This window comes from Onychomys torridus, chromosome 6 (genome assembly GCF_903995425.1).
Source record: "Onychomys torridus chromosome 6, mOncTor1.1, whole genome shotgun sequence".
NCBI lineage: Eukaryota > Metazoa > Chordata > Mammalia > Rodentia > Cricetidae > Onychomys > Onychomys torridus.
The window spans coordinates 9,745,402-9,771,137 of NC_050448.1; the positions used below are offsets into that span (position 1 = coordinate 9,745,402).

At 39.9% G+C, this 25,736-nt stretch overlaps 1 protein-coding gene across 7 annotated transcripts in view; it reads left to right on the top strand.

The window, feature by feature from the left end:
• Window positions 1-25,736, top strand: part of Phc3 (polyhomeotic homolog 3) — a 72,417-nt gene that overhangs the window by 31,928 nt on the left and 14,753 nt on the right. For 5 of the 7 annotated variants that reach the window (XR_004945167.1, XM_036189489.1, XM_036189491.1 and 2 more), the window contains 5 exons: window positions 3,593-4,467; window positions 4,755-4,802; window positions 9,119-9,272; window positions 15,184-15,434; window positions 20,881-21,040. Coding sequence is in view for 6 of the 7 variants with exons in the window: in XM_036189489.1 (XP_036045382.1) it covers window positions 3,593-4,467; window positions 4,755-4,802; window positions 9,119-9,272; window positions 15,184-15,434; window positions 20,881-21,040 (1,488 nt within the window). In the remaining variant the exon portion in view is untranslated. The remainder of the gene's footprint in view (window positions 1-3,592; window positions 4,468-4,754; window positions 4,803-9,118; window positions 9,273-15,183; window positions 15,435-20,880; window positions 21,041-25,736) is intronic. The other 2 variants (XM_036189490.1, XM_036189493.1) reach the window with 1 other exon arrangement.

The window sequence follows — 25,736 nt, forward strand, 5'->3', positions numbered from 1 at the left end:
TCCTCTACTGGTTTGGTCTGACTGCCTCCAAGAATTGCCATACATACCTTGGAAGTCTCAGGTCAAAGCCTGGCTCTTACCAGTATGTGATGAGGGTTGTCCTTTTGCCTTGTCCTCAGAGGGACTCTCCTGTGAGTACCAGTGAGGGAGGACAGCTTTCGGATAGCCTCTTTAAAGACACTGTTCTGGGGAGGCACTCACTCATTCTGTGTGTAGAGGTGGGCAGGGGCATGAGCACTCCAGAGTCCACTGAGGTCCGAGGACAACTTGTAGGAGTCGGTTCTCTCCCTCTGCCGCGTGGGTTCCAGGCACCGAACTCCGGTCGTCAGGCTTGGCAGGAAGTGCCTTTCCTGTTGGGCCATCTCACCAGCCCTGGTATCTCTTTTTATTGATATACAAATCTCTGCCATGCCAGGGCCTCACTCCCAGGATCCCACGTGACCTTAATTTCCTAGCCTCTCTAACTCTACATATAGCCACTTTGGGGTTATGGTTTCAACATGGTGAATTTGGGAAAGGGGCATAAGTAGTTTATAATGCAGCCCTCAACTCAGGATTTGGGTCTCATTTAGACTCTGTGCTCCTCTTGGATAGGGGATTTCAGTTCATCTGTCATCTATTGCATTAGTTTATGACCATGTCTATTTCATGGGTTGCAGTATTGATATGATACATTATTGTAAATAATAAGAGAAATGATGTCACTTATTAATCTTTCCAATGTTAGGCCACTCTAACAATGATAAAGTGTTCATTAAAGTCAGACAAATGAACCAGTAGGACACAGTTTTGTAGACATAGTCAGCTTTTTTTTGTTTGTTTTTGTTTTTCAAGACAGGGTTTCTCTGTAGCTTTGGAGCCTGTCCTGGACTAGCTCTGTAGCCCAGGCTGGCCTCGAACTCACAGAGATCCACCTGCCTCTGCCTCCCGAGTGCTGGGATTAAAGGCATGCACCACCACCGCCCGGCCATAGTCAGTTTTTCTTGCTCATAGTCCTTGTTGTACATTCTAGGACTTGTTCTTGCACTCTGACTTCTGATCTAGGAAAAATGTAATTGAGATGAAGAATAGACTGCTACTCTACTGAAATGTCAGGTTATTTACCTACGAGAGCACACACAGTTATTCTAGTGGATATATCACCTATGTTCAGGACTAGGATACATGTGGGGCTGGAAAGAAGACTCAGCAGTTAAGAGAGATTATTCTTGCAAGGACTGGAGATCTATCTGTTCCCAGGATCCTTGTTGGATAGTTCACTACCGCCTGTAACTCCCAGCTCAAGGGAATCTTGATGCCCTCTTCAGGCCTTCTCAGGGACCCACACTCATGCACACAACCACACATAGATACATACTTAAAAATGAAATGTATTGAAAAATATAATGAAATTAAAATTAAATTATAACATTCTTTTTTTTTTGGTTTTTCGAGGCAGGGTAGCTTTGTGCCTTTCCTGGAACTCACTCTGTAGCCCAGGCTGGCCTTGAACTCACAGAGATCCGCCTGGCTCTGCCTCCCAGTGCTGGGATTACAGGCGTGTGCCACCACTGCCCGGCCTAACATTCTTTTTTAATGGAGGAGGAGGCAAAAAGATCTATTTCCTTATCTGAAAGAAGAGCTAAAGGCCACTTCACAGCTGTTATATAGCTGTTGATGAGAGAGCCCTGGGAGCGCTTTCGAGAACCCCAGCATTGAGCCACTGCTCTCACACTGTGTGGCAGAGCCACCCACGTCTGTAGGCTCTTACAGTCCTCCCTTGAACTACCAGCCTGTGTGAGAACTTACTTTTAGACTAAATTGTAGACCTCAGTTTCTTTTTTTCAGTGCTGTGTTTGAGCCTATGCCACATGCATGTATTGTACCATTGAGCTTCATTTAAAAATAATTGGTAGATATCTAGTGAAATTTCTAAATACTCTGAGATATTAATGTTAACTTCTTTTCTTTTCCTTTCTTTCTCTCTCTCTTCCTTCCTTCCTTCTCTCCTTTCTCTTTCTTTTGTTTGTGTAACCTCGGCTATTCTGGAACTCACTCTGTAGACTAGGCTGGCCTTGAACTCAGAGACCTACCTGCCTGCCTCTGCTTCCTGAGTTCTGGCATTAAAGGTGTGCAACATTGCCTGGCAGATGTTAATTTCTTTAAAGGATCTCTATAATTTTTAAACATATCATTTTATATGTATGACTTTTGCCTGCATATATATGTACATCACATGTGTGCCTGGTGCCTGAGGAAGCCAGAAGAGGGTATTGGATCCCCTGGGACTGGAGTTATAGATAGTTATGAGCTGCTATGTGGGTGCTAGGAACCAAATTCAGTGCTCTTAACTGCTGAAAGGACTCTTTAGCCTGATCCCTGAATTTTAAATTATAATCAAATGCAAAACTGTTTAAGAAAAATGTTGCTAGAAGTTTGTTTAAGACTGTTGCCATAACTGTGGTTGAATATAAAAGGATGAAAATTGTTATATAACTTTTATATTTACATTGTAAGATAAATTCTGTCTTTAGATTTGATTTAGATAGCTGTTTTTGGGGTGTGTGTGTGTGTGTGTGTGTGTGTGTGTGTGTGTGTGTAGACATTGAGACAGGTTCTCCTTATGATCTTGGCTGGCCTGGAACTTGCTATGTATGCAAATCAGGCTTGCCTCTAACTCGGAGATCCATGTGCTAGGATTAAAGTTGTGCCTACCATGACAGCTTAGATGTGTGTAATTTTTGTGTGACATTAAGCAATCATTTCAGTTTTTCTTCCAGTGCATCAGTTTTCAGTTCTAGTTAGGGAGGATTTCATCAGCTTCTCCCCCTGTAAAGAGGTATCATGGTGGGAACCATTCATAACTTAGGGTGATCCCTGGCTATATATATTTCCAGTGGTGAGCACCTCTGGAGATCTGGTAGGTAGCACTCCTTACAGCTCACTCTGGGGTTTCCATTGAGTGGGAAGGGTTATACAGCATCCCTTATTTAGGTATCATGATCTTATTCCTTCATTCTCTGCAAGAAAACGATTGCTCACTTAGATTTGGAATGGCCCCTACACTACAAAATTCAGCCATGTGTTTTGCTTAATTCAATGGAAGTTTTATGTGATATAGTTTCATTTTGATCAAATAATAAAGACTCCATTCAAGCTAAAACGCTCACTTAGGAAGCTTTCTAGCTAATTGATTTTGCTATTAGTTTAAGACATGTTTTGTCATAGATAGGATGAGATCTTGATCTTGAAGTCACCCTGTGTGTTGTGCTGTTGAGTGCTACTTCCCCCTCAGAGAAGGGGAAGCCTCAAGTGCAGAGACTGAGTGCTAATGAAGCGGTTCTGCCGCCTGGAAGAGCAGAGCATGTGATGCTGGACATATGTGACTTGATTATTTTCCTTTAGTGGTTTACAGCGTAGCTTATTTTATCCAGTGTTCCTAGCCTTGCAAGGAAAACATGTTGTCATAGAATGTCAAATTACTCATACCAAAAAGACGTATAATACCTGCTCGTGACTGTGACTCTCTAATGTGAAAACTCTCCTCCTTTAGAGTTATGTAGAATTCTTTCCTTTTGAAACCAGTACTAATTGTCATTTTTTTCTCTCACAGCGTCATATTCTCCAATTCAGCCTCATTCTCTAATCAAACATCAGCAGATTCCTCTTCATTCACCACCTCCTAAGGTTTCCCATCATCAGCTGATTTTACAACAGCAACAACAGCAAATTCAGCCAATCACCCTTCAGAGTCCAACTCAAGATCCGCCCCCATCCCAGCACTGTATTCCACTTCCCAACCATGGCCTTTCTCCGGCTCCCAGTAATGCCCAGTCACAGCATTGCTCACCACTTCAGAGCCATCCCCCTCCTTTAACTGTGTCTCCTAACCAGGCACAATCTGCACAGCAGTCTGTAGTGGTGTCTCCTCCTCCACCTCATTCCCCAAGTCAGTCTCCTACTATAATTATCCATCCACAAGCACTTATCCAGTCACACCCTCTTGTGTCTTCAGCTCTTCAGACAGGGCCAAATTTGCAGCAGGCTGCTGCTGATCATCAGGTCCAGCCCACAGCACAGCTGAATCTTCCATCCCATCTTCCACTTCCAGCATCCCCTGTTGTACACATTGGCCCAGTCCAACAGTCTGCCTTGGTGTCCCCTGCTCAGCAGATTGTGTCTCCAACATCACACCAGCAGTACTCAACCCTGCAGTCCTCTCCAATTCCAATCGCAACCCCTCCACAGATGTCGACATCTCCTCCAGCTCAGATCCCACCACTGCCCTTGCAGTCTATGCAGTCTTTACAAGTGCAGCCTGAAATTCTATCCCAGGGCCAGGTTTTGGTGCAGAATGCTTTGGTGTCAGAAGAAGAGCTACCTGCTGCAGAAGCTCTGGTCCAGTTGCCATTTCAGACTCTTCCTCCTCCCCAGACTGTTGCGGTAAATCTCCAAGTACAGCCGCCAGCACCTGTTGATCCTCCAGTGGTAAGCCCTTGGCCGCTCTTTGACTTTCTTGCTGAACTGAACGTAAACCTGGTTCTCCCACACTGTGCTGTACTGTTGAGTCTAAATGCCTGTGATTTTTTAAGCTTGCATTTTTCCTGTGTCAGTATTCCCACAATGTATTGTATGGGCAAAGGAAAAAATGTCGTTTGTTGTAGTATGGTTGCATGCTTTACATTTGTGATGGTTATTAAAGTCCCTCGTTAATTTTATTACTATTTAAACAAATCCATCTGCTATCTTTACAGAGTTGATTTTTTTTCCCCAAGGGAATGCATTTGAACCAGTGTCATCTGCACAAAGTTTTTTCTCTTAAGGTGATTATCCTTCATAGATCCCTTCTGTATGTTCTTAAGCGCATGGTTTCTCTAGCTAACCTTTTAGTTGTGTGCATTTGGAAGTCCTGGGCCTTGAGCAGCTTGTCTTTCAAGGAAGAGGTATGATTTTATGATGAAACTTTTTTAATGAAGTTCTGTTTTGTAATCAGAATTGTAAAAACATTTATTCCAGGGTAGAATTCAACTTTGAAAAAAACAAACTACTTTTTAAAATTACTATCTACTAAGAGAAAATATATACTTAAGTTATTTCTCAGTTAAAAGGCTCAAAAGCCTGAGTGTCTGGCTTTGACACCGAGGGTAACAGAAACGCACAGCATGAAGTAAGAATTTTGAGTACTTGTGATTTCAGTGCAGTGTATCAAGATGAACTTCTAGAAAGGGTCACATGAAGCCTAAAAACAAAAATTATCTTGAAAAAATTTTTCTTTTTCAAAATTTTCTCTGAAGGACTTATTAAAATTTATAAAATGGTTTTTGAAAGTTGAAATAAAGTCTTTACGAGTTTAATCAGAATGACCAGATTCAGTTTCTTACCGAGGAAAAGAATTTTTCTAAAAGAAAGTTTTGTGTCAAACTTGGAAAATCTCTGAAAGTCAGACCAGTTTTTGGGAAGCTAGGGCAGGAGGGTCATGAGTCTGGCCATCCTGGACTGTCCAGTGAGCTCAAGAGCAGCCTTGGCTGCATGGTCCCCACAGAGTACTTCTCACTTGAATACTTAGGTATTAAATAGCATGAGTCTCAGCGAGGAAAGGAGTTTGCTCACTTTAGTAGTGGGAGCACTTGACTCTTACCACTCAGTTTCGTAGTCTGTTGTTCTTGTCCTTCTTCTAAGTAATCTTAACAGGCACGGAGCTGCTCAGTTTTACCTGTCACTGCCCTGGAAAGCCAGGAGGCAGGAGAGGCCGGCATTAGATAAGCTTGTCCTCTAATTGTGCCTCTGCCTTGCTTTTCATGGATTGTCAGAGCACTCACAACAGGTTTTGCGTTGAGAAGGTAGTTCAGTGGTAGAGTACCTGTTCAGCATGTACCAGACCCTGGGGCAATCAATCCCTAGTATTGCCAGAACAAAAAGATAAAAAACAAAGGTTTAAGAAAAAATACAGTATCCTCAAAGGAATCAAATTTAATTGAATTTCATTTTCTTAACATTTAATTCAGTGGTTGGTTTTCAATGAATAAACAATAAAATTTCTATATTCCATGTATCTTTTTTTTTTTTTTTTGGTTTTTCAAGACAGGGTTTCTCTGTGTAGCTTTCCTGGAACTCGCTTTGTAGACCAGGCTGGCCTCGAACTCACAGAGATCCTCCTGGCTCTGCCTCCCAAGTGCTGGGATTACAGGTGTGTGCCACCACCGCCCGGCCACATATATCTTTTAAATGCATTTTTCAATAAGAGGACTTTGAGTCAACATAATTAGGGTAGAAGTGCCAAAACTAAACCCTTTAAATGCCGTGTCAAAGATGTTGGCTGTTTTTCTGATTTGGGCTGCTGTCTGAGTACCACCTCTCCCCATTCTTGCATGAGCAGCTCTTTACTAAGGTGCTGTTTGTCCTTGTTGTGACCAGGAGTTTTTCTCCATAAAAACATCTTTTCCACTTTTGATTATTTCAAGTACTTAAATGTAGGTATGTTTCTAGTAAGATGTAAAAATTTGAAAGAAAAAGATGAATTACCAAACTAAATCAGTATGTTTTCAAAAAGAGTTCTATAAAAGGAATAGTTTTTTGTTTTTTTTTTTTAAATCAAGATTTAGGTATAAATAAGGTATGTTGAGGATAGATGATTTAGAACTAGTAAACAAATGTTCCTCAGTCTATTTAGGAAAGGGAGACAGATGGGCATGTGGATTTCACTGCAGTAAGTTTGGCGGTCTTGGTTATTTTTAGAGTAGTCATAGTTGTGAGCTAACTGGAGCTTGTGCGGGCTGTTGGGGTCTTCTGAGCAAAGCCCCGTCACTACCTCAGTGTTTCAGTTGCTGCATTGAGGCTTTTTGTGCTGGTTGTGACAGATTCCTTTTGCCTACTTTATTCACCTGTTAACATGTTTCCTTTTATGTGAGAGATTATGAAGGACTCTCTGTATTTAATCTCATCAGAAGAAAGAAAAGTATTTTATAGTGTTCTTTGATGGATAATTTGAAAAAAATGCTATTTGTGTTATAGCCTTTTCCCTTTTAAAAAATACCTTTCAAAAATCAGAATTCCATGCATGGTGGAGCTCTGATTCCTTAAAAGATACTGTAAGCAGATGCTGCAGCGGCAGGTGGCAGCGGCCAGGATGGAGGGGTTAGCAGCTTAGCAGATGGTGTTCTTGGGAGGGAAGGAGCTGTCTGTGAGGGAGAGTGGTGAATGAAATGGAGCTGGTTAAGAAGCTGGGCTTGCATGACTGCCTTCAGCGAGCTCTCCTGCAACTCCCCTGAGCTCATACTGCATCTTCTAGGTTTATGTGCCAGGCGGCTTTATTTTGTTTTAATTTTGGTTGATGTCTTTTGTTAACTTTTAGGCATTTGGGGCAGTGATGTATTCTGTGCTGAGTATTATCCTCATGTTAAACATTGCTGTCACCATGAACAGACTGTCATGTACACATGTACAGTGGCTGTCAGCTGTGTAGCATACCTAACAATGCCTTGCTTCCACTTGTGATGTGAGGCTCTTAGTGAAACCGTTTTCTAGTTTCTGGGCTGAGGAAAAATATCTTTAAAAAATGTTGCCTACTTAGTACCCAATTTGGGTCATAGTTCAAGGAATCATGTTAAATATAAAATAACTCTAGTGGGATCTTAGATTTTTTTTTTTTTTGTTGTTGTTGTTGTTTTGTTTTTGTTTTTTGAGACAGGGTTTCTCTGTGTAGCCCTGGCTGTCCTGAACTCACTCTGTAGACTAGGCTGGCCTTCAACTCAGAGATTGCCTGCCTTTGCCTCTTGAGTGCTGGAATTAAACATGTGTACCACTACCACCCTCAGAAAATTTACTTCTTAAGCAAAATTCGTGCTTAGTCATTTTTTGCTGTTTGGATGGGCTCTTGTTAGGCTCCTAGGCTGCCCTTGAGCTCAGCGTTCTGTCTCAGCATTGCGAATGCAGGATCACAGGGTTGTGTCACCACTCCTGGATAGATGTTTATGCTAAGTAATGCTTAGAGAGTTTGTTCCTGGTTTTTTTTAAACCAGTATTACTTACGTTATACATATTCTTATAAATAAAACTTTATAGTATTTTACATGGTTTATGCTAGATTCAAAAGTCTTGATTATTTTCATATTAAATTCTAGACACCTCAAATTATCATTTTTTCAATAATTTAACTATAAATAATAATGGATATCACTTAAAGTTAACTTTGTGAATGTTCAGTTTTTTTTAAACTTAAGATTTATTTCAATGTTAATTAGTTAAGAAATCTTAAAAAAAACCTCTCAATCTTTGTAAATTTAACTCTCAATCTTTGCCACATGAAAGGAAATGAGTTGTCTTATAGCTTTGTTAGTAGAGAGGGTCATCTTTCATAAGTAGGAACCAATTAAAGTACACCTATTAATTTCTAGAACCTTATGCTCAATAAAATGTTAGTTGAGTAATTTAATTTAGCTCTAGTTACATGGTTTCTCCTGTGAATTTGATGTCACAATCTTTCAGTAAAACCTTCACTGTTGGATTAAAGGGACTAAATCTTCCCCATGGGAACCAGAGATAGAGCCACGTAGCTTAGGTTGTACATTTGGTTTTAGAGAAAAATGTTTTCTGTATAAATCATACTAGCTTATAAGAATTCATTTGATTTTTGAGTAGAGCAGAAAGGGGATGAAAATGTGATTGCTGACTTTTCTGTAGTTTCATATACAATAATTTTATAATTTAGTCTTCAATAACAGTGATTAATCTTGCATATAACTTTTTTGGTGTTATATTGGCCTGACACATATTATTTTGGAAATTTACTTGGCACCTATTTTGAGTCATGATAGGTAGAAATTAATAGAAGCAATGATGTTTTTAACATAGTTATTTGATTGTGTAAAGCCAAGACCATTTTTTTTTTTTATTCTTGGGAAAGTTTTCAGATATGGTCATTATCATTTGGAAGCCCCGTGACTCCAGGTTACGTACTGGCCCTCAGCATGCTTTCAGTGTGCACTGCTGAGCGGTTTCCAAGTTTTCCCTTCAGCTTGTCAGTATACTCATTTGCCTTGCTTTTAAATTGAATACATTTAGAATGAATTTTTTTAGTTCAGGATACCACATTAAATGTATTTTTGCAACTATTTCAAGGCAGTATGACTTGTCATTGCAGGTTTATCAAGTAGAAGATGTATGTGAGGAGGAAATGCCAGAGGAGTCAGATGAACGTGCCAGGATGGACAGAACACCACCACCCCCAACTCTCTCTCCAGCCGCCGTGACCGTGGGACGAGGAGAGGATTTGACCTCGGAGCAGCCTCTGTTAGGTGAGAAAACACAAAATATAGAAGATTCTTCTTCACAGATGTTAGGAATAGGAAATTTTCTTTTCATTAGAGATGGCATTAAACTAACATTACTGTTAACTGTAGCAAAAGATAGATTATTTTTAAAATTAAAAAAATGCATGAAGAGTATTATTAAAGAATAAGTAAATTTTACTTGTTTTCTTGGGAAATTCTTTAATAGCAGTGGAAAGTTACTGGATTATAAAATGTTTAGCACCCCCCCCCCCCCCCAAATAAAAAGCATGGCGTTTCAAGCATCGTGATTTTTAGTGGCTTACATAGGTGTGTTTCATGTGGCTAGTCACACTCCTGTGTTAGCTATTTCTATCTTAAAAGTTCTATCCAGGGGGCTGGGGAGATGGCTTAGTAGGGAAAGCACTTGCTGCTCAAACGTGAAGACGTGAGTTCAGACCCCCAGAGTCCACATAAAGCTAGGCACAGTGGAGTCCACCTGTAACTCCAGTGTTCCCACAGTTGGATGAGAGCTGGAGACAAGGGAGTGTCCACAAACATGGGGCCAGCTAGCCTGGTGTGTGTATTGGCAAATGACAAAAAAGGCCCTGTCTAAAACCAACAGCCAAGGCGGTTCTCTGACCTTCATACATGCTTTCATGTATGTGCTGGCATGTACACATGTGTGAGCACACACACACATACACACACACTTAGAATTAACAAACTATCAGAAGATTACATTAGGAGCTAGGTGTGTATCAGCCTCAGCTGATAGAGCACTTGTGTAGTATGCACAAACCAAGCCCTGGGTTCAATTCCCAGAACCATATGAGTCCAGTCATGGTGGCAAGTGCCCAGAATCTCAGCATCTTGAAGGTGAAGGAAGGAGGGTTATCTGGGCTGCATTTGAGCCAGCCTATGCTACATGAGGTCTTAACACTACTACCCCCTCCAAAAATGGGGGAAATGGCCCATTGGGTAAAAGTTCTTGTCATGCAAGCCTGGTGACCTGAGTTCAGGTTCTTTTTTTTAGGTTTTTTTTTTTTTTTTTAGACAGGGTTTCTCTGTGTAGCTTTGTGCCTGTCCTGGATCTCACTCTGTAGACCAGGCTGGCCTCGAACTCACGGAGATCCGCCTGGCTCTGCCTCCCAAGTGCTAGGATTAAAGGTATGTGCCACCACTGCCTGGCGAGTTCAGGTTCTTGTAGTCATATAGTGAGCTGGTTGCCATAGGTCACATCTGTAGTCATAGCATTCCTATGGTGAGATGGGAGGTGGAGACCAGAGAATTGCCTGGAGGCTTGTGCTACAAGCGGCCTCGACTAGGTAGCTGCAGAGACAAGGGAGATACTCCCTCAAACAAGGTAGACAGTGAAAGCCAGCTCCTTAACAGTTATCCTCTGATCTCCACATGTGCGCTACACACACACACACACACACACACACACACACACACTCTACACTTTTCAAAATTAAAAGCATTCTGAAGTCATATTCTGACTAAGTGCTTTAAAGGTTTTTTTAACATACATGGTACTTAAGTTCTGATCTAAGTGATTCCAATATTGGCTCAGGCTTAGCTGAGACTTATGTTATTTTGGTGATTTCCTGGCCCTCATGGTTGTTATCAGTTAAGAATGTGCACTGTCATTGGCATGGACGCCAACTCAGTGGCCTGAGGGTCCGATCAAAGCAGTACTTGTTTTCTTCCCTGACCACGCTGCATCCATTTCCAGCCTCTCCGACGCTATTCCCTAAGTGACTGTCCAGGAAGTAGAGAGGAGGAAATCAGCTTTCCTCTCTTTTCTCTTTTGAAAATAGAACGTACGCTGGGCATGAAAGTGCAGGCCTCCAATCCCATCAGTCATGAGGCGGAGGCATCTCTGTTCTAGGCCTGGCTACACAGTGATACATTTTTAAAAAGTCCTAAGGATGATACCAGGTGTGGAGGCACATGCTTGTAATCTTAGAACTTAGGAGGCTGAGGTGGGAGGATCCTGAGTTCCAGGCAAACTGGTTGTCTGAAGCCAGCCTGCACTATACTGGGAGACCTAGCAGCAGTATCAGATATTTCTGTTTTTGTTGTTTTTAAAGACGGGCTTCTTTATGTAGTCTTGGCTGGCCTAGGACTCACAGAGCTCGCACCTGCCTCATGCCTCCAGAGTGCTAGGATTAAAGGTGCACACCATAATACCTAGCTGTTTCTGCTCCCCCCCCCCCCCCTTACTTACTTTTTACTTTTTGGTGGTGCTGAGGATGAAAACCAGGGTTTTTAGGCATACTAGCAAGCTCTACTACTAACCTACATTTTCAGCCAGTATGTGTAGTGTGTTTACTCTGAAAGCATTTGTTGCTGCAGATGTCCTGAAGTTTTGATTCAGAAATAGACTATTGGTGAAATTATTAAACCACTCCAGGTAGTTAAAAGGGAGGTTTATTTTGTGGGTAACTTACAAATGAAGGGATAGGTTGTAGGGTCTGGGAAAGGTATGGCGCAGTCTGGTGGTGTTCCCTGGAGAACTCTATTCGGTCTACCTCCAGCGTCCAGGGTCCTAGAACCAAGAGAAGCCTCTCCTCTCGATCCTGGGTCTTCCGCTTCCTCCCTTAGCCCTGCCTTGTGGGCGTGACCATTACCGAAGCCTCAATGGGGGTTGGAACTTCCAGGCCAAGGCTGGAATGGCTACCCACTACAGTAGACAGTCAGCTTACTTGAATAATAAACTTGATTGTGATTCTGCTTTTATTACAAATTAAGTGTGCTCTTGCTGCTAACACCAGATGGGAAATGTTGGGACACAGGTTTGTCTTCATGATCTTTCCCTTGTGCACTGTCTGAGACCCTTCAAACCTGTCTTTCTGAATGTTGCCAGCTCCGGTGCAGACATTGCAGTCTTGCTGTAATTTACTTCACTCCTCTGTGATATGTGGAAGGGGAAAGGAAGAAAGTGATATTTAGAATAACTTGTCAAATGATGGCACTAACTAACTTACAAAAACAGACTTATTTGGGGCTAGAGAGAGGGTTCAGGGGTTAAGAACATGTATTGCTGTTGTGGGGGCTTGGAGTTTGGGTCCCAGAACGGACATGGAAACACAATTGCTTGTAATTCCAGTTTCAGGGGTCTGATACCTCTCTGATTTCCACTGGCACTGCACATACTTGGCACAGACTCACATATAAATATAAATAAATATTTGCAAATTTATATGTACATATAAATAAACATATATAAATATCAATAAATCCTAAAAAGTAGACTTGTTCCCATCCATGACTCAACTTTCATAAATCTGTAAACATCTTTAGAAGTTTCCACATAAACAAGATAGGACAAATTCACGCCCAGTGTGCACCCGTGAATAATACACACAGTAGCCTGTTCAAGACCCTGAGAGCTGCTGAGAACAGCACAGTAATAGTGTTTCTGGGTGTAAATTGCCAGTATTGTTCATACTTTTGCTTTTTTAACAGCTTCTTAAAAACGGGCAAATAATAGCTATTAATTTTTTAAAAAGACAGTAACTTACAGATAGTTTTTAATACAACTTGAGAAGACTTTATTATATATATGATCTAAAGATTAATTCTTATTATCTCTGATCAGTATTTCCTGGAAAAACTATACTTAATGCCATATCTTAGTCCATTTTGTGGATTTGGGCTGTTTATGGTGTAATGTGCCTGTAGCATCATCACTCAGGAGACTGAGGAAGGAAGAGGTGGAGTTTGAAACCAGCCTAGGCTGCCTAACAGGTACCATCTCAGAAAAAGTAAATAGACCATAGACTTAGGACTTTAGACTAAAGAGAAAAGACTTGGCTGGTGTTTCTGGAGTGTGAGTACTGTATGATGAAGGTGCTGTACCCGGTAAGGAACTTCCTACTGAGCTATTATACTGTGGAAGCATCCTACAGAGTTCCTCCATGATGGAAATGAGTCTTTCTCACCTTCCCTAAAGTTCTACTTCTCAACACTTTCATTGAGGATTAAGTTTCTAACACAGGAATTTTGGAATGTCTGTTTAAACCATAGCATGTAGTAGTTTTATTTTTACTGAGTAAGAAAGTGTCTTTAAATCTATAAGGGCTATTTTGAATTTGATTTTATTTTAGTTCCTCAATTTTTTTTTTTTATATAGAAACATGACTTTCAGCCATATCTCATAGTTTTTGCTTTTTGTCTTTTGTCCCATAGAAGTATATGTGATTTGACACATGGGTAGGGGTACTGTAGTGTTCCTGCTTGATAATACATGTGAACAGTTGTGCTTCTATTCAGAGACATTAGCAAGTTACCATTCTGTGGATGCTTTTCTTGCGCCTTCCTCCCACCCTCCTCCCCCTCTTTATCTTCCTTTCCCTCCTTTCCCAGTGAACTAGATTCTGTAACTTTGGGTTTATTTTGTGCATAGGGGTTTGTTTGTTTTTGATACACGATCTCACTCTGTTGCCCTCACTGGCCTGGAACTCTCAGAGATCTTGCCTGCCTATGTTTCTTAAGTGCTGGGATTAAAGGCATGCACGACCCTACCTGGTCAGTTATGTGGCATTAAACAGGTGTTTCAATATTTTATCTTTGTGAAGATAGGCTACTTTATTATCGCTATAATAGTGTTGGTGAATCCTACAGGACAGTAATTTAGTTTACTAAGGGTGAGTTTTTTTTGTGTTTCCATTTCTTTATTTTGAATTTTAATATGTATTTTATGGTCCCAGGGGTTTCTCTTTGTGCTTGCTACTCATGCATTTCCACTGATCTATAACCCCAGTCCCTACTACACTACTTTATCAGTTGGGCTTTCTGTTCTTTAGGGAGCCTACTCTTTCTTCTGTCCTACCTAAGGTAGCTATATTTTTAGCATCATTAACTGGTGGTGTCAATCTTTTTTTTTTTTTTGAGACAAGGTTTCTCTGTGTAGCCTTAGCTGTCCTAGAACTCATTTGGCTTTGAACTCAGAGAGGTCCTCCTGCCTCTGCCTCTTGAGTGCTGGGATTAAAGGCATGCGCCATCACTACTGGGCTGTCAGTCCTCTTTATACGATTGTGGAGAGGAGTTTCCATGTGCTCTAGCATCATACTGTCTGGGACACGCCCCAGTCTCATCATCTGTTCGTGGTGTGCTGTGAAGGCACATAAATTAGTCTGTCTGTGTCTTAGTTTCCTTATCTGTAAGCTGGAGATGATAACATTGACCACCCATAGGCTACTTGTAGATGAAATGAAGAACAACATGAAAGCACTGACCACGGCACGGGCCACCTGAGTGCTCAGTGTCTTTGCATACATGCCTTGTGTTTTCTTCAGAAGTCTCTTCTCACTAGTATGTCTGGATATAAGCTGCTTCTCCTCTCTGCTGTAGTACTGATAGTCAAGGCTGGTGCTACTGGTGGGCAGTAGCTCCTCCACCCATCAGATTGTCAGCTGACCCTCCTGTGGGCCTGCCAAGTGCTCCAGCATTTCCCCAGTCAGCACACACAAGCTACACTAGTTGAAAGAAAGCAAAATGCCTTTGAGAGATTTGGAGGATCTTCCTGCTTTGAAGTTACATTCTATGACCTGCCTGAATCACTGCAATTCCTACTTTGTGGAGTTTGTGATCTTTTTACATTTTCAAAATGAATATCTGTCCATCTGTATCATGTGGAACAGAGAGGAATGTAAGGTATTTATTATCTGTGTAGCTTAAAAGCAGACAAACTCAACTGACCATTTTTGTAATTACTCTTGAAAATGATATTTAGGGCATTTTAATGTTTTATATGATAATTTTGAGCATGTTAGAGTATGTCTATAGAATGGGGATATTAGCTTCTTCCTTATGTGGGTATTGTGCAGATTAAATGAACCGTAAGTATAATGTTCTTGGGAAACAGCACATCTGAGTGGCCTTCCATCTCTCAGAGCAGACACTAAAGATCCATTCCCTTTTCTTTCAGAGCAAGTGGAGTTGCCTGCTGTGGCCTCAGTCAGTGCTTCTGTGATCAAGTCTCCATCAGACCCCGCTCATGGCTCTGTTCCTCCACCGCCACTCTTGATGCCAGCTGCTGCCACAAGGAGCACCAGCACGCCTGTGGCCAGCAGCACTCCCCACCTAGAAAACAAGCCTCCACAGGCTGTGGTAAAGCCACAGATCTTGACCCACGTAATTGAAGGTTTTGTGATTCAGGAGGGGTTGGAGCCATTTCCTGTAAGTAGAAAGCTTTTTGTGTTTTAAAAACTATTTGTAGCCGTATAACACTATCTTAAAAGTTGTCTACTTTGTTCTCTAAGGAAATACTTATAATCTTATTTTAAAGGTTGATTTTTTTTTTAATATAGAATTTTAACTGTCTAATCTTTTATGTATCCTGTATAGGTTCTGAGACATTTTGTACTAGCCATTTCCAACCTTAATTTTGCTTATCTGCCTGATGGAGATGCTTGTTGGATGTGTGAGAGAGAATTAAACATGCTAGCACTAGTCTCTGCTATGCCTGCAGTTACTGGCCCTAGCTATTATTTATTGTCACCATTGTAGTGACAATTACAGCTTTATTTTTCATGTTATAAAAGTAATATTTGCTTTAAAACTTGAACTATACAGAACAAATACTAATTTCACAGTGCATGTATATTCATATAACCAAGATAATTATTGTATATACAATTCTTTATTTTTTATACTTCATAGACAAGCATTTGTTTCTATATCATTAATAACATTTTTTACATTTTGAAAGGTGACATTTTACATTTTGAAATATTTTACTTTATGGACAACCATAATATACAAAATCCTCTCAAACACTGTTTTTATTTTATCACTGTTTCAATAGTCTAAGACACAGCTTAGTGATAGGTTGTATTTTAGCATGTTTGAGGTGCTTGTTCAGGTCTTCAGCACCCCACCACACACACACAGGACATTATACTTTTGTATGTAAGTTGTCCAGATTTTAAATAGTTTTCTTATCAAAAATTCCTAGAAGTAGTATTATTTTGATACATTATTTTATGGAAAGATTATTTCCTCATCTACTAGAAGTATAGGCCATTAGCAGCATTATGTAATAGAATTACTTTTATACATTTTGCTTGAGGCATATTCAGTTACTGAAATGAATACAAATGTTTTAATTTAAAATTTTGATTCTACTCTTAATAATTTTTTTATTTTGTGGATATGAGAGCTTTGTCTGCATGTATTGCTATGCACCATGTGTGCCTATGGTCCTTGGATGGCAGAAGAGGGTGTTGGACCCTTGGAATTGGAGTTACAGGTGGCTGTGAGCCATCATATGGGTGCTGGGAATCAAACCAGGGTCCTCTGGAAAAAGCAGCCAGTGTACTTAACTGCTGAGCCATCTCTCCAGTCCTTGTAGAAATTTCCAATAAGCTGTGGTTCCCTACCATTCCATAACCAGCATTCTTTCCAGATTAGCTTAGGGCTTGCTTAAAGAATTAGTACATATTCTTGGTTTAAATTTTTCCTGAAAATGTTTCTAAAATTAAGTATTCATGATACTGAACACAGTGACTGTTTTGTTGTTGATGTTAACCTTGTGGTGTTGAGTTTCTGTTTGTTCTATAATTACAGTGGTTAGGTTGCTGAGGGAGTCACAAGACTTGGTGCTAGTCTTGATATTGCTTTATAAAGAAGTAATCTAAACTCTTTGAACATTAGCATCCTTATCTATAAAATATATAAAATATGGACTCAGGGTATAGGTCTTTGGTACTGTCTTGCCTAGTATGTATGTGACTGTGGATTTCATCTCTAGCATTTAAAATGTTCATCTTTGTGTGTGTTGCATTTATATGGAAAAAGTAAAGCTTCTGAAGGAAGAACTTGAAAAAATGCTTAATCAGATTTTTTTTCTTTTTATTTAAAGTAGCTTTTGTCAGGTGGTGGTGGTGAATTCTTTTAATCTCAGCACTTGGGAGGCAGAGGTAGTCAGATCTCTGTGAGTTTGAGGTCAGCCTGGTCTACAGAGCGAGTTCCAGGATAGCCAGGGCCACACAGAGAAACCCTGTCTCAAAAAAAAAAAAAAAACCAACCAAAACCAAAACAGTAGCTTTTATTCTCACACAGTACTCCTAATTATGGTTTTCCCTCCCTCTACTCCTCTGTTTCTCCCCAACTCCTGTCCCAGCTGGATCCGTCCTTTTTCTGTCTCTAATTAGAAAACAAACAGGCTTCTAAAGGATAATAATAAAATAAAATATAATCAGAAAAGATAAAAACTGATAGACTAGAAGAGGAGAAAACAAACAAACAAACAAACAAACAACAACAACAACAACAAAAACAAGGAAAAGAGCCCAAGGAAAGGCACATGAAGCAGATTTGACACAGAGATAAACATTTGTTTGCACACTCAAGAATCTCATAAAGACACTAATCTGGAAGCCATTAATTAATATATATGCAAAGGATTTGTAGAGTAAAAAGATACAGAAAAAATATACATAAATAAATAAAAATAAAAAGATAATTAAAAAAAAGTCCTGATATGACACTATAAGACAAGGAACTTCCAATAATGCTGTTGAATTTGTTTTTGTTGGCCTACAGCCTACATGCAGACTAAAGAGTAGTTTGTTTCTGCAGTGAGACTCCCTTGGAGAAAACTAATTTGCAAGTGGTTATCAGTTGGAGTTCGCTTCTGGGTTGGGGTGAGCACATGTGTTCATTTCTCCTTTCAGCTGTAGGACCCCATCTGGTGCAGACCTGTGCAGGCCCCGTGCATGCTGCCACAGTCTCTGAGTTTGTATGTACATTGATCCTGTTTAGAAGGTTTAGAGGACCTAGCTTTCTGTGTCCTGTTCTCCATCCCCTCTGGCTTACACTCTTTCTGCTGCCTCTTCCACGGGGCTCTCTGAACTCTGAGGGAGGACTTCGATGGAGACCTCCCATTTAGGGTTGAGTGTTCCAAGGTCTCTCTTCTCTGCATAATGTTGGGCTGTGGGTCTCTATATTTATTCTCATTGCTGTAGAAGGAAGCCTCTCTGATGATGACTGAGCTAAGCATTGTAGATCTTTACCCATTTTTTGAGTTATTTGTTTACTTGATGTTTAGTTTTTTGAATTCTTTATATATTTTGGATAGTAGTCCTCTATTGATGAGTAGTTGGTAAAAATCTTTTCCCATTCTGGAGGCTGCTGCTCTGTTGTATTGACGGTGTCCTTTGCTGTGCAGAATCTTCTCAGTTTTATTAGGTCCTATTTATTAATTGTTGATCTTAGTTCCTGTGCTAACAGTATTCTGTTTAGGACGTCATCTGTGCCAGTGAATTCAGGGCTGTTCCCACTTTCTCTGTGAGATTCAGTGTTTTATGTTGAGGTCTGGTCCATTTGGTCTTGAGTTTTGTGGAGGATAAGTATGGATCTATTCAGATTCTTTTACATTCAGTCATGCAGTCTGACGTGCACCATTTGTTGAAGATGCTGTCTTTTTTTCCAGTGTGTATTTCCGGTTTCTTAATAAGACATCAGATGGTCATAGGTGTGTGGGTTTTTCTGGGCCTTCAATTTGTTTCCATCGCTAGACATGTTCTGTATTTCTGCCAATAATATGTTGTTTTCATTACTGTAGTTTTATAGTACACTTTGAGGACGGGGATGGTGATATCTCCAGCAGTTCTTTTATCATCAGGATTGTTTTAACTATCTTGTTTTTTTGTGTTTCCATATGAAGCTGAAATTTTCCTTTCACGATCTGTGAAGAATTATGGTGGAGTTTTGAATGAGATTGCATTGAATCTGCAGATTACTTTTGGTAAAATAGCCATTTTTACTATCTTAATCCTTCTGATTCATGAGCATAGGAGACCTTTCCATCTTCTGATATCTTCTTCGGTTTCTTTTTTTCAAAGACTTGAAGTTTTTGTCATACAAGTCTTTCACTTGTTCGGTTAGAGTTACCCCAAGATATTTTATATTGTTTGTGGCTAAGGTGGAAGGTGTTGTTTCTCAGTCCATTTGTCAGTTGTTTATAGGAGGGCTACTGATGTTTATGACTTAATTTTGTATCTAGCTTCTTTACTGACAGTGTTTATCAACTGTAGGAGTTCATCGGTGGAATATTTAGGGTCACTCATGTATGCTATCCTATTATCTGAAAATAAAGATACTTTGACTTCTCCCTTTCTAATTTGTATCTCCTTGATTTGACTTAAATTTGGTTTTATCATAGAATGTCTTATTTTCTCCATCTATGGAGACTGAAAGTTTTGCTGGGTATAGTAGTCTGGGCTGGCCTCCATAGTCTTCTTAGCGTCAGTAGAACATCTGTCCAGGCCCTTCTGGCTTTAAGAGTCTCCATTTAGAAGCCAGTTGTTTTTTTCTGATAGGTTTACCTTTATATGTTGCTTGGTCTTTTACCTTGCAGCTTTTAATACTTTCTCTTTTCTGTATATTTAGTTTTTGATTATTATGTGCCAATGGGAATTTGTTTTCTGGTCCAGTCTATTTGGTGTTTCTGTATTTTTTAAAAGCCACCAGCAAGATGGTGCAGCAGGTAAAAGCCATGCTAACTTGGCAATCTTGAGCGTGACCCCGGGACCCACATAGAGGTAGAAAGAGCATACTTAACTCCATAAAGTTGTTCTCTGCTGTCCACATATATGCTATGGTATATTCTTTCCCCTTCACATGTCTCTCTGTCTCTTCTCTCTTCTCTCTTCTCTCTTCTCTCTCTCTCTCTCTCTCTCTCTCTCTCTCTCTCACTCACACACACACACACACACACACACACACACACACACACACACACACATTCTTGGGGCATGTGAGCTGTGGAGAAGGCTCAGCTGGTAAAGTATCCCTTGTCCAAGGATGAACATACCCATGACTCTTCCCTGATCTTTACCACTGAATGATAAAATATCTGCAGATACATACAGCCTTGTATTAGAGAGCTAGTCTTGTGTGTTCGAGGCTCTAAGAAAAAGAGTTGCTGAACTGAATAGTACCATGAAAAGTGAGGCTGGACATGGACATTGCATAGGACAAGACAGAGGCTGAGGCAAGAGGAACTGTATAGGGAGAGGCATCTTAAAGACATGCTAAAGAAAACTATAGCTCAGTGCAAGACCTTGGATTCAATCCCCAGAACTGCAAAGTAAATCCATTCAAGCAGCAACCACTTCTCTTTGAATGCTTTCCCATGGTGCAGGATAATCTGATTGTTTCTGTTTTAGTATTATAAATGTAAGGAAGCACTAGATTGAAGACTTGTTTAGGTACTCGCCTAGAGCAGCAGTGTATTTGACAGATACTGCGGTATGTATTCTGCTACTAGCTAGCAGTAAATGCATATGTATAGAACCTTTTACTTGATTTACCCTTAATGATTGGATCTGATCATTGAGTCAGTAAATATCACAGCAACCATTCTTCCAGAGGGTCATTTTAAAAATTAGACTCGCTGGGCGGTGGTGGCGCATGCCTATAATCCCAGCACTCGGAAGGCAGAGGCAGGTGGATCTCTGTGAGTTCAAGGCCAGCCTGGTCTACAAAGCGAGTTCCAGGACAGGATCCAAAGCTACAGAGAAACTCTGTTTCGGAAAAAAAAAAAAAAAAAAAAAAAAATTAGACTCATTTATTTCTGACTAATTTTTAGAGATCATTTCATTCTCTTTTCCATTTGAAGGTGAGTCGTTCATCTTTGCTGATAGAACAACCTGTGAAAAAGAGGCCTCTTTTGGATAATCAGGTGGTAAATTCTGTGTGTGTTCAGCCAGAGCTACAGAATAACACAAAGCATGCAGATAACTCATCTGACACAGAGATGGAAGACATGATTGCTGAAGGTCTGTGGATCTCATCAAATCTTTTCTCTAACTTTGCCTTTTACCACTTGAAATAGGGTGTGGCTTTTTATTCTGCATGGATTTTCACTCGGAAAGAATTCAGTTGTGTACGTACAGTGAGTATGTAAACACTCCATTGACCACTCTTATAACTAAGTAACTAAAAGAGCACTGGCATTGGTGCTGATTTGTACAGTGTTAGCTGGATTTCTAGGTGGAACAAGTTCTATCATACATGAGAGAAAAGTAATTTACATTTTTTGTGAATCAGGACAACTAATTCTTGCTTTTAAAAAGCAGACCTAAGTAACAAATGACTATTTTACTGGATTTACTTCAAAATATAGGGCATCTAGGTGTGTGGTTTTAGATTTGTCCTTTTGTGGTGGATAGAAGCTGGTAGAAGCAGTTACATTCAGGGTGTTGTTCCAAGAGAAAGATACTGTTCCTTACTGCCAGTCCAAGACTCCTTCCCAACTGACTCTATTCTAATACTGAATATCCCTTAGAAGTCAAAATGATCAGAATGCCTGAGGAAAAGCAAACATAGGTAAATGCAGAATTGATGTTCTATGCCTTGAGTTCTTAGTTAAGTCAGCAAATGCTCCTACTTTTTAAAAATGAGGTTCTGAATGTGTGCTTAAAGGAAATAACCAACAAAACAAAACAACCTAGCTGTATTGTATAGGAGAGTCTTCATGAGAGATTGTTCTATCATGTGGTTACCACCCTATAGTGGATGTTGATCACTTTGGCATATTTAGTCAGGGTTTACAATGGTGAGCTCATTAGCGTCTTTGTCTTAGTAATTATCCTTAGGATCTCTAAAATTAATGTGTCAATATTTATTTAGCTAATGTTACTTTATTATGCGTCTCTATACAGTGTTAAATTTACCCAAATGGCGTGTTGGTAAGCAAAATCTACATCCTTCTGACTCTTAAAGGGTGGCACCTGCCATTGGTGGTGCTTTATAAGCTCTTGTGAAGGATTCAACATTTTTTACTTCTTATTTGAATAACCAAACCTGTAATAGTAGAACAGTTGACTTTGACTAACTTTTCCTTATTTTGAGTTCAGTTTTATTCCTTCTGATAAAAGATGGTTCATCATGGAACATTCCGAACAGGTTCAGTTCCAGAGCACTGTGTGCTCCTCCCTCATCGCCGCGTTCAGTGCTGAGTTTCAGCTGCCCTACCACATCACTTTACCTGTCTCGCTTCTTTGCTCTCCCAGACTTCCCTTCACTGCCTGTCTTTCCTGCTCCTCCTCCATCCTTTCCTCCCTCTTTCTTTCTGAAGGTTGTAGTCATTTTAGCTCCCTGATACAGTGTGTATCTCTTAAAAGCAGATATTTTCTTACATAATTAAATAACAGAATTAATAATTCTTTGGTGTAATACCTGATTCATATTCAGATTTCCTCCGTTATCTGAAGCATGTTCTTTCACAGTCATTTGATTAAGATCAGGTTCCAAACAAGGTCATCATGGTGGCTTTCATTGTTAGAATTTAATTTCATTGAATTTCCAAATACATGTTTTCAGTTAGTTGGTTATATATGAGAACATTTCTTATTTGAGATGAAAAGTAGTGAAGACCAATGTTTAGGTTTTCTTTTTTTGCTCATATTTGTAAGCAGTGTATAAATGAAGGTTCTATGCTAAACCGTGTTTATCATGTCATCCTGCTGAACACACAGGAAATCTGGGAAGTTTTGTAACATACTTCATGATATCTGTAGTTTATAAAATGTAATGGGCAATACATAACATTGCTAGTGTGCTGACACATGACGGGTGTACAGAAAGAAGTGAAAACACTGTCTCCTTCCCTTAAGGAACTTTTTGTTGAGTTGAAAACTAGAGAATCCCCATTACAGAGCAGCAAATGTTAGATCTAGAGAGTAAGAACACAGAGCTGGTTGAAGTTATTTACAGCTTGGTGAATTTCTTCTATTTATGAGTTTGAACTATATTTTGTGTTAAAAGAGACAAGGAGGCAAGCATAGATTTAAAATAACAGTCAGGAAAAACAGTTCTGATTAGGATAGGAACAGATGCACAGGGGATGCCTACACACTAAGTAACTGTAGGAGCACATTGAATCAAAAGACACTGAACAGACAGAGTCAGGCCCAGAAGGACCCTGGATGAAGACCTCAGCCTTGAAGGGGCTTGAGAGGCATTACTCAAGTTTTTTTGGCAGTTGTAATAAGCCGAAAGGGGTTTGGCATTTTGTTGGTCACCTCTGTGTTAGAGGTTTGGCATAATAGACAACTATATTTACATAGTGCTAATAACATTTTGCCAGGTGGTGGTAGCACACTCCTTTAAACCCAGCACTCGGGAGGCTGAGGCATGTGGATCTCTATGAGTTTGAGACCAGCTTGGTCTATAGAGCTAGTTCTAGGATAGTCAAGGCTATTAAAGAAACTCTTGTCTCAAAAAACAAAAACAAAAAACAAAACAAACAAAAAAGCTAAGCTAACGTTTTAAGTTCTTTATAGTTTTAACTTTCCAGATCCATTTTATAATTTTAGCATTTTTATTATTGTATACACCAGTGTTCAGGCAATATAATATAGAATAAAATGGTGTGGTCGTTTACTTAGTGGCTGTAGTTTTTGTATATATAGTTTCAGTATAAAAACACTCATTTTTAAGATAGGCAAACTATTAAATTCATGGTACTTATAAATCTTTTTAAAGAATTGTCCAAGTTTGCTTCTCTGTTACTGTGATAAAACCCTGACCAAAACCAGCTTGGCAGGGGAAAGGATTATTTCAGCCCACCATCAAGGGAAGCTGAGGCAGGAACTGAAGCAGAGACCATGAATCAACACTGCTTACTGACTTGCTCCCCATAGCTTGCTCAGCTTGCTGTCTTGTACAAAACCCAAAACCAGGGGTGGCACCATCCACAGTGAGCTGGGCCCTCCCACATCAATCTTTTATTAAAAAAATTGCCCTCCAGACATGCCCACAGGCCAACTAATGGAGGCAACTCCTCATTTAAGTTCCTTCTTCCCAAGTGACTCTTGTTTCTGTCAAGGTGACAAAAACCAGAACAGTTGACCCCTTGGCAACTTCACATTCACTTTTAAACTTTAGCCTTTCCTTTCTTTTTCATCCCAAAATCTCTGTAAATATCACACTATGAAACATAGTCCTACTTTTATGTATATGAGTGGTCTGTCTTCATGCACACCAAAAGAGAGCATTAGATCCCATTATATATAGATGGTTGTGAGCCACCATGTTGTTGCTGGGAATTGAACTCAGGACTTATGGAAGAGAAGCCAGTTTTCTTAACTGTTGAGCCATCTCCCCAGCTGAACATAGTCCAACTTTTAAGGTCCCATAGTCTTTAAACTTTTCAACACTTTAAAAGTTTCAGCTATGGGCTCCTATAAAATCTAAAATGAGTTATACTTTCTTTTTTTTTTTTTTTTTTTCCTTTGTTTTTTCAAGACAGGGTTTCTCTGCCCTAGAACTTATTCTATAGACCAGGCTTGCTTCAAATTTAGAGATCCACCTGCATTGATGATGGTTTCCAGATCATTTCCTCTTTGCTGCCAATCCTCCTGTGATTTCAAGTCATAGGGAAATAAAAACAATTCCTCACTGTGGAAATTTGAATGTAATTAGTCCCCATAATCTCATAGGGAGTGACACCATTTGGAGGTGTGGCTTTGTTGAGTAGGTGTGGTCTTGTTGGAGGAAGTGTGTCACTGTGGAGGCAGGCTTTGAGGCCTCATATTTGCTCCAACCACACCCAGTGTCAATCCACTTCTTATTGCCTGCAAGATGTAGAACTCTCAGCTACCTCTCCAGCACCATGTCTGCCTGCTTGCCACCATGATGATAATGGACTGAACTTCTAAAACTGTAAGCCATCACTTCAGTTTAATGTTTTCCTTTATAAGACTTGCCATGGTCATGGTGTCCTTCATAGCAATAGAAACCCCAATTAAGGCAGAAGTTGGTACCAGGGACTGGGGTATTGCTGTGATAGGCCTGGTCATAATTTTGTTTGGAGGAATTTGGACTTTAGTACTTTGGGTTATGAAAGCTGTGGAATGCTTTAAGCACTGCTCAACGGGCCATTCTAGTAGAAGCATGGAAGACAGGTGCTAAGAATTATTTGAACTGTTGGGGGCTGGCTCAAAAGTTTTAAGAGGAGAATTTTAGTATGTTGCCTGGAGATATTCTTGTGACATTTGGTGAAGAAAGTGACTGCCTTTTGTCCTTGTCTGAGTCTGCCTGAGGCTAAAGTGGAGAGTATTAATTCTGTTGGCAGAGGCAGAGGAAATCTCAAACAGAGTATAGACTCTGTCGTGTGGTTATTAGTGGTATCGCTAATGAAATATCACAAGAACAATCCTGTGCCATTATATGGTGAAAGTATGTGATCTGCTTTTTGGTTTTCTTTTTGTTTGTTTGTTTATTTTATAGGGCATTACAGTTAGATTGCATGAATCTCAGAAGAGACTTTGAACTTTGGACTTTTAAATATTGTTGAGATTGTGATAGACTATGGAGACCTCTGAAATTGGACTAAATGCATTTTGCATTATGATATTATTACAGGCTTATGGGGGCTAGGGAGTGAAATGTGGTAGTTTGAGTGTAATTGGTTCCCATAATCTCATAGGGAGAGGCACTAGTAGAAGGTGTGGCTTTGTTGGAATAGGT